At 38.5% G+C, this 14,958-nt stretch overlaps 1 protein-coding gene across 1 annotated transcript in view; it reads right to left on the bottom strand.

The window, feature by feature from the left end:
* TTC8 (tetratricopeptide repeat domain 8) overlaps positions 1-11,141 on the bottom strand; it is a 40,783-nt gene extending 29,642 nt beyond the window's left edge. Inside the window, exons 1-3 of the mRNA XM_030950238.1 lie at positions 10,948-11,141; positions 5,063-5,092; positions 2,022-2,142 (exon numbers count right to left, since the gene is read on the bottom strand). Coding sequence (XP_030806098.1) covers positions 2,022-2,142; positions 5,063-5,092; positions 10,948-11,055 — 259 coding nt within the window. The 5' untranslated portion in view covers positions 11,056-11,141. The remainder of the gene's footprint in view (positions 1-2,021; positions 2,143-5,062; positions 5,093-10,947) is intronic.
* Between the last annotated feature and the right edge of the window lie 3,817 nt (positions 11,142-14,958).

Genomic DNA, 14,958 nt, shown 5'->3' with positions numbered 1-14,958 from the left:
GTCAGCACCCATTTTTATTAAGTCAAGTGTACAAGTGGAGTAATCACAGAACCAAAGAATGGTGGAGGTCTGAAGGGACCTCTGGAGGTCATATGGTCCAATGATGCTCAGGCAGGGACACCTGAAGCCAAGGACCCGGCTGCCCAGGACCCTACGTAGATGGTTTCTGGATAGCTCTAAGGAGGTAGACTCCACAGTCTCCATGGGGAGCCCGTGCCAGTTCTCAATCACCCTCATAGTTAAAAATAAATGTTTCTTGATGTTCAGAAGAAACCTCCTGAGCTTAAGTTTGTGCCCACTGCCATTGGTCCTGTCCCTAGATACCACTGACTCTGTCATCCTTGCACTCTGTTCAGTGATTTCTGGGCTTACTTTTTATGCAAACGTGTAACATTAGAACACCTCAGATGTATAAAGGAAGTAAAATCAAGGTGTAGAAGAAAAAGATGTTTTCTGCATGTGAGTGGATCATTGTCTAGTTTGGTGACTACAAAAGACAAGTGGATAACTAGAAAGGTTTAAGAAAAGACTTTCAAGACTCAACTCAAAAACTAAAATACATAGCTCAGAATGAGAAGATTGTTTAGCTTATCAAAGAAAAGATCACTGGATGATTTAATGACAGATTTAACTACTTACTTGGGAAATATACCTTTGAAAATAACTTTGTATCAGGCATAAAATGTTCACAAAGAAGCAACAGATGGAGTTATAGCTGATAATTCCCATTAAAGATATGGCACACTGATAAAATCTATTAAATTTAATAATTTACAAAAGACTGCAAGGAGTTCTCTGTCTTTGGAAAGTACTTTCTGAAAAATTATATACTAGCTCAGGCACACCTGGCAAATTTGAAGCACGAATAGCAAAGTCTTATCTCAATGATACAGAAATAGAGGCTACACTATTGTAATAATTTTCTTTGGTTTTGAAATCTGTGACACACTATCCAGAAGGTCACCTTTTTTTTCAGCTTCAACATAGCATGAATATATTTTTCCAGAATGCCTTATTTCTAAATAGTATTCATCAAATTATTTTTCTTGGAAGATAATCTCTACCACAGGGGGCACAAAATCAAATTAAACTCCAGATTTTATTACTGTGGTGTTTTAAGACAGATATCCATAATTAGTTGATCACATTGTATAAACACATCTCCAGTACTGCTTGACTGTGACCAAGCATGTAATGAAAATCTTAAAAACTGTAACAAGATAGATATGCAATTGCCTACATCTATACAGACAAGAAAAGCTTTTAACACTTCAAGTGTCAGTTTGGTCTTTGTCCAGTTCTTCCCTTGAATTCCTTGACATGGTATGTGGTTGAGAGCCATGCTTAATAAGTTACGTAAAAACTTCCATGTGAACTGTACTAAAGAAACAGAGAAAAATATAAATACTGCCAAAAAAGTAGTGGAAGACAACTAATTATTGTCCACTTGGAAGGGAATTGACGAAGCTGAAAAATAATTGCATAGAAGAAACAATGTCAGAGCTGAAGAACTGTTTTGTGAAGGAAGAGAAAAATGAAGTAGAGAAAAGCAGAAGAAAGAAAATCGGTTGAGGTAATGTTTGCAGGACATGATGCCAAAAGGTGGTATCTGACTGTCGTCTACACTACAGGCATATGGATAAAATTCACAGTACATTGAGGACAGATTTTTTCTCTAGTTTCCCACAATGCCTAAAGAAGCCAGAAAGGAGTAAAAGAAATCAACATATTGGTGGAAAAAGCAAGTGACCACTTGTATCCTCACTACATTTCCTCAAATGTAGAGGAAAAGCTGACTAAACACAATTGAGCACAGTCTGAACTCTCGTCTGACAGGCCTAAGAACTACATCAAGAACACATGGTAGATCTCAACATTGCCATAAAACAATCTGAAATGCTTTTTTTACCAATACTAAATGCTGTATCAGGTCACCTCAGTTTGCACTATTCTAGATGGCATAAGAGATGGCCAAAAGAGCTCTTGTCAAGTCCATGTATTTAAGTGCAAGTCAATCTTACGTGCAACTTGAGCAATGGCATTTTCATCCAGGATGATCTCTGCAATTCCTTCTTGATCCATATCAATCTCATCCACATACACCATTTCTGTCAAAGCCCGTGTTTTCAGGTTCCAGGCAGCCTAAATAAGGATAAGTAAAAAGTAAAATATCTTCAAGACACTAAGAAAATAATCTAATTAGCAATTTTATAATTTATTATTCACTTCACAGCTTTATTAGGCTTAAATAAGGTATTGACTTAAAACAGCTGAGTATATCTATCTGTCTGATGGAGGTATAAAATGGGACTAAGTCCTTTGTTCAAAGCATCAGCTGTAAAACACTATATAAATATATACCCCAGGAATTTCAGATTATGAGAGTATTGCAACTCATTTCAGTGACCTGAACTGACAAATTACTACTCTGTATGTCTTGGAGGATGATCTGAGCAAAGTGGAAAGGCAGGCATAACTCTAACCTATGTGACAAGCTTTGTATAGACCGTGAAGACACCAAATCAGTGGGGAGAAAAAAGAAAACAAGAAAAATCAATAGCAGCCATATAGAAATACCAACAAAGTAAGTGCAGGTCCAACCACTTTGATAATTTGATATGCTTGTAATGTACTCATAGAACTGGTATGATACAGGAAGTCACAAGATCAATCCCTGATCTTCCATCAGATATTGAACAGATAATCATAAATTTTCCAGAGTAAAAATAACTGCCAAAATAATTAGATTTGCTTCCTTTCTAACATGGAGTACAGCAATCTGGTGGAAAAGCATATTTAATATTGGCTAAGGAGACCTTTCAAAATAGAAACAGACTATCTTAATAGAAATAAAGGTCAAACACATGGAAATGTTTGTTCCTTAAGTAAGAGGTATGAGAAGATCTGAAACTCAAGCTTATTTAATAATTTAAATAATCATATAATGAGACACTTCTCATTCAACCTGTCTTTGCCTCTACACTTTCCTTATACTTCTATGCAAATTTGTGTCAATCAAAAAGAAAGTCTATCTAAAGATGATGAAATATTTAGCTATTCTTTTAAAAAGTGCTTTCTTCCAAGCAGAAGGAGACTTCAGCCAGCTGATTCAACCACAATTAGAAATTTTTGTTCAAGACTGAAAAAAAAGGAATTCAGCAGGATGATCTGAATCTAGGCCAGACAGTCATAATCCAGATCTGCTTTATTTTCTTTTAGTTTATTCTTATGTAGTAGGATGACAGCCTTTAATTAATTTTGAGATTTCTGTTAGATCTTCAATACCTTTAACAGTTTTTCATTATTCTATGAAGTATTTAATTTGTTAAATTTTTGATACCTTGATGCTACTCTGTTCTTTTCAAAGACATGTATACCTGCAGTCAACATGACCATGTCTACACAGGGAATATTCTCCAATTAGAGCTCTTGCACAGCCAAGCACAGGCTAAGTTTTTACTAGAAATAAGAAAATCTGCCCATAGTAATAATCTTTTCCTGGAAATTGGAAGTAGTAACTCCTCTACACTAATTGCTAAAACTGAGGCCAGTTCTTTACATAGGCATAAGTATATTATTGTAATTTTTCCACTAACTACCATGCGAAAATATGTTTTTAAAATCAACATCTCTCTTTGTCATTATTGGGCAAATATCTGCCATAAAAAATAGATTCCTGAGGCATCTCTTCCAGTGTAAAGCTCCTAGTCCAAGGCTTCACAGCCAACAAAAAATTCAAATATCACACAGTACTCCTTAATTAAACATCTGCTTGTAGATTACAGATTATCTGCTTTCTCTTTGTGGGCCTGATAATTTTTTTTTTGTGATAAGCACCATGTCTGGAGCTTATGAAGATAAACTGCATTTTTATGAAAAGGCATTTATATGATAGGAAAAAGAAAGGGGAGTTCATTTCAGAAAACCCAAATATTCACAATATAACAAATTTAGCTTGCTTAACTCATAATCAGAACAAAATTTACAATACCTAATAGCAATTAAAGAGGTACAGAAATGTGATGCAGTATATAAGTATACAGTACACAGCATGTAAGTCTAAACTCCAGAAAGAGAAGTGACAAAGTGTTTTTCACTCAGTTTATGAGAAGTTTGTAACTGAATCAAGTATTTTCCTCTTGTTCCTGAAAAGTCCAAAAGCCAAATTAAAAATATAGACTTTGTTTTCTCTGAACATGGTAACATACTTTTTCAAGAGCTTATATTCCCCAATAAGCCTTTCTATTATAATAAATTTTATTCCATACACAATGAAAACCCCAGAACACAACTACATTGTGAAGGGTAATAATTACACTCAAAAAGATATCCAGCAGTGTTTCAGTGAAACCATTCTCCATGTAAACAACTTGCATGAATCATGGAGTAAAGACCTGTAAAATATGTTATGGAGCTGTATTTAAAAATGCCATGTCACATTGCATTTAATCACTTCTGACTGTAGGCTGGAGCCAAAAGATGCCATCACCTACCCAATACTATTCTTGCCACTGCAATAATCTAGAGCTAATGTGGGCAGAGGGAAAATTAATTAATTACTCTCATTCCTCCATCACTTATGCAAATCATCATCATGCACCTACAAGGCTACTAGACTCTGCACAAGGTAAGCAGTGAGCCTGAGCTGCAAGAGCAGGAAGAGAATGGGTAAGAGCCCACCATTACATGCACTAAATAAAACATGAAAGGGAGCCCTAAGAGCAGAAACATTCTTCTGTCTGTGAATACACATTGTTTTCTTCCTAATCTCATCTGCAGATGAAGGTCATTCACTTCAAGATAGATTCAATTAAGCTTTTAGAAAGCACTGAACTGCTGAAAAAGATATAGAAAAAAATATGAGAGAAATAAAATTCTATCAAATAGAAAAGCTGCTTGTTCAAAATATCAAAAAATCTTCCCCTTATCAAAAGTCATGCCTTACCAATAACAAAAAAAAAAAGCTATTGAGGACATAACTACAAAACAAATATTATTCAGTGTATCAGAAATTCTTCCCAATGATTGCATCTAATGATTGTATTTATGGAAAGAACTTTACCTGAAACACAGTGTATTCAGAATCAAGCTCCTGAAAAGAGAGAAAATAGAAACTAAGGAATGGAAATGCCAAACAATAAAAACAACAACACAAGTGTATCTACACTCTGTGATGACCTCATTTTGCACAAACATTCTCTGACACATATATCCAAATTTTCATTCTATTACATTATCTCAATTTACACACATTATGAAGCTAATCAATGTTTTGCACAATGAAAGTAAATTTGCAATAAGTGTATCTTTCTGATACCTTTGCTTTCTTGCTTCTGCTGGATCATCCTAGCCAAATCTTAGATTAACATGCAAGCATTATGAAACTGAAAAATGATAGATTAAAAGAAAATTAACTTGGAAGATGGATACACATCTCCTAAAAATTAACCAGATTATCACACCATGGTCTTTGGCATGCCTACTTAATAAAATCCAAATTTGCACACTTTTTTCAGCTGCTGCTGGTGATCACAATGATACCACTCAAGAAGACAAAAGAAAATTTCATGGCTTTTTCATGGTACTTTTATGATGAAAATGATGTATTCATTGCACTTGGACAGTAATATTGTAAGTGGAATAAATGTCAAATTAACAGCCTATTGCACTACCCCAAAAAAATCAAAAGAAAAGCTACCAGATGAAGTTTACTGTAAGTGAACAAGCTGGAACTTGCATCTACTTGAAAACTTCTGGTAAAATTGAGTAAATACTGACAGGAAAAAAATGTAGGTTTATCACAAATCAATGTGTAATTATCGTGTTTACATAATATTTAAACTACCCTTCACTTCCAGGGACTGTGGATGAGTTTTTCCTAATGTATTATTTCAGCTTTGGACAAGGAAGGTGGGAGATAAATGTTACTTTCTCTAAATCACTATTAGTCTTTTGTAGTGTCAGATCACTTCTGCTCCTAGAGGTAGTGAAAAATTTCTTGCATATCTGGCATTGTATAAATCTATCACAGTTAAACCAACTATATCGGACTGAATACACAATCTTCAAGTAATTGAGACTATAAAGGGACTTCTGAAGGTCTCTAGTCCAAAGCCCTCAAAGCCAGGCCAGCTATGAGGTCAGGTGGGGTTGTTCAACGTCTTGTCCAATTGGATCTTGAAAACTTGCAAGCATGGAGGCTGCACAGTGCCACTGGGCAGCTTGTTCCATTGCTGACTATCCTTATGGAGAAATGTTTTTCTCCACACCAAGCCAAAGCCTCCTTCACTTTCCTGCACCATTGCAAGTGGTCCCTGGCTCCGTTTTCTTGATAACCTCCTTGTATGTATCAGAAGGCTGCTATTAGATCACACCAATGTCTTCTCCCAGCTCAAGCACTGCCCTGCTGCTGTTTGCTTTGCAGCCAAGACACAGAGCTGGCTTCTGTCCCGCCAGGAGAATGGCAATGTCAAGATCACCCCTCTGTAGTACGAGGCATGGTCTACTTCTTTCAATTTGACCTTTTTACTCAGTAAATTCTATGACACCAGGGACCTGGAATACTGGTGAAGGACATCTTTCTTCTGTAGTGTACTGGAATTTGTGGCCTTTAAAGGATTGTATTTGGAGCCAAAAAGTCGTTCACTAGTGTAAGAATGCATGACACATCTTACACATTGAGTATTCTATGGAACTGAACATTAATTCAGGGATTAATCTCAGTTAACTGTGACACACCTCGGCCTGACTATGGCACTGAAACTGGCTTTGCATTTCAGTTGAATGATCACATGAACTACTACAATTCTTTTATGTATAGTAGTTTTTTTCTAAAAAAAACAAACTATTCAGCTTTCTAAGTAATAAAGGACATTGAGATATTTCAGCTTACATTTTGTTCATCCCATTGTGTCTGAGTATTACAGCCCATATGAAGATGGTTTTAAGAACAGTAGGAGGTCTTCCATACCATATGTGCTACAGTAACTAATGAGGGCAAGTTTGGAATATTATGTCAACACTGATACAAAAATGTCTTGATGTTACAGATGTGTATCTTACTTTAGGCATTGTTCATTACTTTAAAAAATAATTTAAAAATCAAACGAATTTGCTTATGTAGGAGGACTTATATTACTATAAAATTCAGAAATTACATCCCTCATGATTTTGGCAAAAAAGTAGAGTTGATCAATAATACTAAAACCATTGCATTCTCATAATTTTAGGTGAGAGTATGCATTGTTCACACATACTAATACATTGTTTCAGCTTTTGACAAGAAATAACTTCTGATTTTAAATAACTCTCAAGCAGGTAACGGGATCCTCAGATTAAACAAAAGTATGGAATAACAAAAATTACATTAGAATATAACATATTTTAACATGGGTGGATCCAGCAGTTGCTACACATGCAAGTAATCCACAGGAACTAGATTTTGAGAGGATTAACAAATAGCATTGCCCTGTAAGCTTGTCTCTCAAAACAAAAGCTCAAATTTATTATTCATTTACACATATAAAGCTCCCTTGAAAGTCAAAAGATTGTAAAACTAATGAAGGAACTATTTAATCCAGATCCCTAAAGCCACTGAGGGCACTTTAATATTAAAATGCAAAGTCAGTTTATGTGAATACCAAAAATACTTAGAATAACGAAGTTTTTTTATGCTTATACCCTGGAAGAGGGAATATATTACATACCTTATATTATAATAAGGCTTCACTCTACAATTAGTTTTAAGTGAGTACAATTTAATACATGCAAAATATTAAAATCATTATATTCTGAAAATGCTCTTCAAATGATTAAGAGCAGAAACACAGAAAAAAACCCCAAACATTTATCCAGGAACAATGACTTCACTCTAAGTGTCATAAACCTACAGTGCACCAATAAGTGATTTCAGCTGAAGATGCTTTTTCAAATCAAGTTCAATGCCCATAAACATAACCATGATAACTTTATTATGACCTTACAAAAACAAGTATGCAAATTATAGCAGCTGAAAATTCAACATGGGAGAAGAAAGGATGAATGAACAAAAGCAAATCCTCATAGAAAACCATTAATTAAGTTAAAGGAAGAACATCCACTGTATATCTATTAATGATATCATGCAATTTTTTTTTCTATTGTTAAACTAGAGCAAGCGTCATACATGGGTTCTGTTTATTGCCTTGAATCCTACATATGGAACACAAAGAGTAATCAGATTAGGTGACTAATCAGGATGATCAACAGAGACAGTCCTGGATTGTATTTCCTCTAGGTCATGCTATTACTATAAACACAGAAGACAAGGCCTGTTTGCTTACAATAGGAAATAATTAAACTGAACACCAGTATTTTACATGTTTCTATGACCAAATGCCAGGCACACAAAATACACTTTTTATTTATCATGAGATAACATAGAAATGAATTCCACCAATACCATTTATATTTCTAATTATTAAATGAAGAATTGCACAGGATATTTTATAGAAAAAAAATTAAATCTTCCATAAGATGTAACCCAGTAGCAGCTAATTATTCTTCTATCACAATGTTATTTTCTAAGAAGTCTTCAGGAAAACTTCATTGATTTTAAAACATTTCAATTTTGCTGTTGTACCCTTTAAGAATTTAAGATTTATAATGGCACAGTATTTGATACTGCTATGTAAGAGAATTTCTGATTCATGCCTAGTTAGCTAAAAGGTCAACAAAGTACTTTAAAAACCTCCTAGGGCTTACTGCATCTGGTGACAGGGTTCAAAGAGAGTTCTGCACCAATTAAGACAGCCTCTAAATGTATGCACATATGACTATTGACTGGATCATCAGCAAACTTATTTTTAAGATCTTTTTATCATCATTTGCCATGTTCTTAAAGGAGAACTTATCATCATTATTATACTTGTGATCTAAACATACCCTGAATACTAAGCTATATGTACAGGGAGCGGTAAATTAAGACATAGGTCAAAATATACTGGTCAAGAAAATTCCTTGCTACATTTTTAAGTGTGGTGGCAAAAATGCACCCACTTCTAAGGCTATTGTAAAAAGCTGTTTTCAGCAGCCCACAGCTCTAGGACACTGCTGCAGATGCAATGGATCAGGAGTGGTGCTACCACTTAGCAGACGAGATGTGAAAAAAGTGCGGGCTTTCACACAGGAAGGGCCATCTCTTTCAGGCATGAAAACACTCTCCAGCTAGGCAATGTTAGTCTCTTCCTTTCCTTACCTGCTGTTACATTACATGTCTTAGAAGGGAGAAGGCCAGTTGCCTGAGCACGAAAAAGCCCTGACCTGTAAGAGTTGCTGTTTAATTCAGCCTGGGCATGTCTTTAAAGGACACCAGCTCCTGTAGCTTAAACTATATCCTAAGTATTCAAAGAAGTGAGTCCCTGAACAGTGACAGAGGCTACTGTTCCTACAAGATCCCTCTTTGCCTGGTTGCAGAGGTTGGGAGGCACATGCTTAGCAGAATATGGGACAAGAGGATAAGAACAGATGGCACAGTGATTAAAGCTGTTGAGTATTCCTCATGCTGCACAGCAGCTCACTTAATCCAAACTTTCTGCAAGTGTTGTCATTTGTCTGTCTGCTTTCCTGGTGCCCAACATGACATAAAATACCATTTTATACTTGATCTTATGCACAGAGTAGAAATGCAGTTGTCTTTACATTCCCACGTTGAGATCACAGATTGAAAAATGTTTTACTCATTAAAAACTTCATAAATTAAGAGCAACAGAAGCATCACGATCTTTACAACTTTTATTTAATGTTATCTGCGCTATTTCCAGAGTTTCTTTCACAAATCAAGTGTTGTCCTTCCATACGCAAAGATCACATATATAAAGACCCAATAATGTAAATACATATAAATAATACAGCACTAGCATGGAACTAATGCTGAGTCCAATTTAGGGGTCAGGAATAATGTTCCTGGAATACTCTCTCCACTAAAAATGTCTCTGCTGATGGCTCCTTGGTGGTGCCTTACAGTATAAAACATAAAAAATAATCTTTTCAATATCTATCCTAAAACCGTTTCAAACAATTACTGTGCTTTATATTTACACTATTGTGTGACCATGCAGCTTTTTTTAACGCCTTGTCCTTTGTGATAAAAAGAACTGCATTCAAGATTCTTAAAACATCTGTCTATAGGATGCTTTGAGACTTAGAAATTTACTGTAAAGTGTTTAAGATGAAGACTGTTCAATTACTGTTTTTAAAATACGGCATAAAAAAAAGTTTACATGCTTGTAAACATTAATCCAGAAACAACTTTCCCAAATCCTTTACTTTTCCAGAAGGGTGGGAAAATATGTAGGTATTGAAAAACATGTCCTACATTTACAGAGACTCTGCAGCTGGAAAAAGAGCAGAGAGGTATGCAAACGCCTCCTCTCCCAAGGCAGGGCTCGTAGGTGAGCTGAGCTAAAATGGTATCTATTCTTTTTATGTGATTTGGTCCATACAGCACCTATGATATCTAAACATCAGTATAAAATCAACAGGAAAATCCCTAGCAGAAACGATTTTTAATCTCGGTTGTTCTCCCTTTAACTCCCCAAAATGTTGAGCGCGTTAAAGTTCTCGTTCGGAAGAGCCCGGCCCCCAGCTGTCACGGCAGCTCTCCGGCAGTAACCGCAACACCGCTCCCCCTCCCAACGCTGGGGCCGGGCCGGGGGGGTTCCCTCGGGGCGTGTCTGAGGAGGAGCCGCAGCGCCGGCTCCGGGAGAGGGGCCGCGGAGAGGCGGCGCTGCCCGGCCTCCTGCTCCGGGAGCTCGGCGCGGCCCTGCGCTCGCTGCCTCGCTGCCGGGGCTGCACCCGGCCCCTCCGGCGGCTGCAGCAGGCACAGCGGCTCCCGGGGTGCCGAGGCAGCCGGGACGCGGCCGCTGCCGCCCCTCATCTCCGCCTCCCGCCGCGGCCCGGCCCCGGTACCTGCTCGCCGGGCGGCCTCTCCAGCAGCTGCGAGCAGACATCCGCGCACTCCCGGAACTTCCTCCGCCTGAAGTAGCTCCAGGCCTGGAACAGCGGCTCCAGCCCCATCTCGCCGGCGGGAGCACCGCGGGTGCTCCGGCCGGGCCCCGGCGCCGAGCTGGGCCGCGTTGCCGCCGAGCGGGGCCGCGCTGGTGCCGCCGCGGAGCCGCCGGGCCCCGCCTCGGCCGGCTGGGGCGGAGCGCCGGGGCCGCGGGGGAGGCGGCTCTGGGCGGCCAACGGGGCCCTGCCGGTCCCGGCCGGCTGCCCTGCGACTCCGGGGACGGGGCTGCGACCAACAAGGCCCTGCCGGTCCTGGCTCTGCGACCCCGGGCACGGAGCTGCGGCCCCGCTCTTGGCCGAGCCCCTCCCTGCCAGCGCCTCTCGTGCGCTTATTACATTGGCGACTGAAAGCAGAGTTTGATCTGTGATAGTGGGATCAGTAGACTTCCGATAACCCCACTGTTCTTGACTGTTGTCATTTTCTGTCCTGTTATCTAGAGGAGTTAGAATAAATGCCTGAACAAGAATAATACAGTCCATTAATTCATATTTGGGTAAAATGTCCTTGAGAGCCATGGAGCCCTGGTTGAGAAAAGTACAGAATGCAGTGAACAACACTTTTCAGTCTTGCAGACTCTGTGAGTTCTTTTAGTTAATTAGATTTTGCAGGGAAATTATCAGAGCGAGATATTTAGAGATTTAAAAGTTAGAATGCAATTGCTCCTAGGTTATATGTACTGTAAAATGGTGATTGCAACCATCAACTGAAGTAAAAGAAAAAATGCCTGGAGATGCTTGGACTAGTAATGGCATTTGTGGTATGAAAATCTTTGAGGGATGAACATTAACAATATTGCTAAAATCATATTGTTGCCATTTAGAGAGATCATTCGAGTTATATTGCTTTTTGTCTCACCGAAACTACCAATTTGTCCAAGATGCATGAAATTAATACCTAGGCTAGCAAGATCAATGTCAGGTATAAAGATGGAGAAGCAGAAGTGGCAGTCCCAGGACTATTATTTATTCAAATATGGGACTAAGTGCCTTGAACTGAAGTAGCAGTTACAGACAGCTTTGCTTTGGTTGTCCTGTGAACAGTGCACAGGCCTATTGGGTCTGCATGGCAAGGCTTTGGGTGAGAGGCCATATGAGTGGCTTCTGGGACAAGCTGCTGGAAGCTTCCCCTATGTCCAGTTGGCCAAGGCCAATGATGGTAGCACCTCTGGGATAACAATTTAAAAAGGGGAGAAAAAGCCTGCACAACTGCAGCTCAAGTCAGGACTGGGAATATGTGAAACAGCTATGAAGGCATCAAGGTCAGTAAAGAAGAAGGGGAAGCAGTGCTGCAGGCAGCAGAGCAGAGGTCTTCCAGCAGTGGTGAAGACCATGGTGAGGCAGCTGTGCCCTGCTGTGCCCATGGGGGACCATGGGGGAGCAGAGGATGCTTGAAGGAAGCAGGTGGCTGCTCAAAGGAAGCTGTGACCCCATGGAAAGGTCACACTCTTCCAGTCAGATGGGCAGATACTGCTGTGTAGCTTCTCAGCAAAAGGATGGTTCTGCAGCAATATTTGTTTGTTACGCTGCTGGGGAGGGTGCTCATTGCACTTCGTGATCACTGAACTAATGTTGTCCTGTGGTAGCAATTAGATCAAGATGCATCTTCAGCTTTTGTACAATGAGATTTTGCAGTGTTGCAAATGACAAGAAAATCAATTTTCTCTCTTTCCAACCACCCCCTGCAAGGTGTTTTTGTTCTCTGTTTGGTTGCAGATAAGGAGGTTTTTTTCAGTTTCTACATGATATATGAAGCCAGAAAAGATATTGGCACACAGGTGATCCTATGCATATAATCTCTGAAGTCTTTTTCACTGGTAATACTGCTTTTCACTTCTTGTGTGGTGGAATATTCTGAGCTTTCTAATATGGGGATTCTCATTTATATTGATCATTGAAATCCCCAAATTTGAACTTCTAACCAGTATTTTCTCCAAATATTAGTCTCTGTCAGTGGCCACATTCCACTTCTCTAACTTACTAAAATCCTGGAATACAACACAGAGTCCCTGTGGCTGTCTTGGTATTCTTTGTAGATCCCTGTGTGTCAGTTCCCCTCCAGTGTAACTGCATGGAAGCTAAACAGCCAGGAATTATATTCAGGTCCTTCTGGAGCAGGCTGCTCCAGTGTGGGCCCCCACGGGGTCACAAGTCCCAACATGAACCTGTTCCAGCTTCTCTCTCCATGAGGCCACGGGTCCTGCAAGGAGCCTGTTCCAGCACAGGTTTGCCATGTGGCTGGAAATGTTATCTATCACAAGATAACTTTTCAGTGGCTAATTTTGTGGGAAGTTCAACAAAATTAATTTGGGGAATTACACCTGAGATGTACCTGATTTGTAGGAGAAAAACAAATAACAGAAAAGAAAATCAGAATTTGATAATAGCAGCATCCTCAGAGAGATTGTCTAGGTGGAAAAATGTTTTGCCATGCAAAATGTTACAAGTAGTGTCTGATTGTGTGATAATATGAAAGATGGAATTTGCCTGGCTTTAGTGCAATATAGGCTTGTCTGCATTTTTTACCAAAAGTTTTGTAGTCTAGTGGTTAGTCCTTTCCATTACCTTAGATAAAAATGCTTAATTGATCATAACAGTCAAATGTTCTCCAACTATAATGAATTCCTCCATGTTTACTGAGTCAGTGCTATATTGGGACGATGATAGGTATATGACATAACTACACAAATCACCAGGGTTTATTAAAGAAAAGTCATGTGCTTGTCTTGTATAACTATGCACATTCATTGTATTAGAGGTGACCTGACCTTAGCTGGGATGTTTTGAGTGACTGTTGTCATCCTCTGTGAATGGACAGGAAATTTAGTGGTGCTGCTTTATTTGCAGCTTGAGTATTGTGATGGTATCACTGTCACATTGGTAATTTGAACCTTGGCTTCATTTATTTGAACCAAGATCAAAAAATTCAGAAATCAGAAGTAAGAGTCAGTTCCTCTTCTGTCTGTTATTTATTCTTAATTTGAAAACTAGTTGTCCCTGAGATAGACTGCAATAAAAGCTCTCACTAACTTTATTTATGGGTGAAAATATCAGAGAGCTCTACTGAACAGAATGAGTTATTATTTATCTTTATTCAGAAAACACATGGGTTTGTATAATTGCTTTTAAAAAAACATAGGTTTTGTGACAACTATAACTGTGTACTGGATTTTGGTAATGTTTCAATTTACTGTTCAATACCTTGTCATGATTAAATGTTGCTCAGAGATTTAAATCTGCTTCACATTTTCACCTTTTATTTGAATAGTTTTTTCCTTTTTTGCCAAGGACACTTTAAACTGATACTGAATACTGGCTCTGAATGGATAGGTATCTTTAATGGTTTTCATCTTTATACACTCTTCTAGAATAAATGATTGGGATGCCTAAAATGCTTTGCATTTTCCAGATTTCTTTATATCTTTTCTTTGCCAGTCTCTTAATATTTAAACTCTGAGTTTAAATGTATCTCCTGTATCATGAGATACATGAATTAACTTCTTACACACATGAATTAGCTTCTTACAAAGTACGAACAGAAGAGAGTAGGACAGGACCCATCAACAATTAATATACCTTTCATTTTAAAAACATAGATGCTATGGGTTGACTTTGTCTCCCATGACTGTAAGTCTCCCATGGGAGTCTTCTGTGCACCAGTCAATCATACTTATTTCTTGAATAAGTAATGATAACACACAGCCTTATCTCTCCTCATGAATGTGCATTTTTACAATAAAATCAGAAATAGAACCTAAAAATAGATCCTAAAATGCAGTTGATATCTTGAAATTTCTTAGGCAGCTCTGAGAAGTGTCCTGTATCCCTTAGTAGCCAACTCATTTAGATGCAGGCTACTGCTTCTGTCAGTTACTCATCTCTCTTGAGATATAAGATTACAGAACAAAGATGTAG

The sequence above is a fragment of the Camarhynchus parvulus genome, chromosome 5 (genome assembly GCF_901933205.1).
Source record: "Camarhynchus parvulus chromosome 5, STF_HiC, whole genome shotgun sequence".
Taxonomy (NCBI): Eukaryota; Metazoa; Chordata; class Aves; order Passeriformes; family Thraupidae; genus Camarhynchus; species Camarhynchus parvulus.
This window is presented reverse-complemented; position numbering and strand designations above follow the sequence as displayed.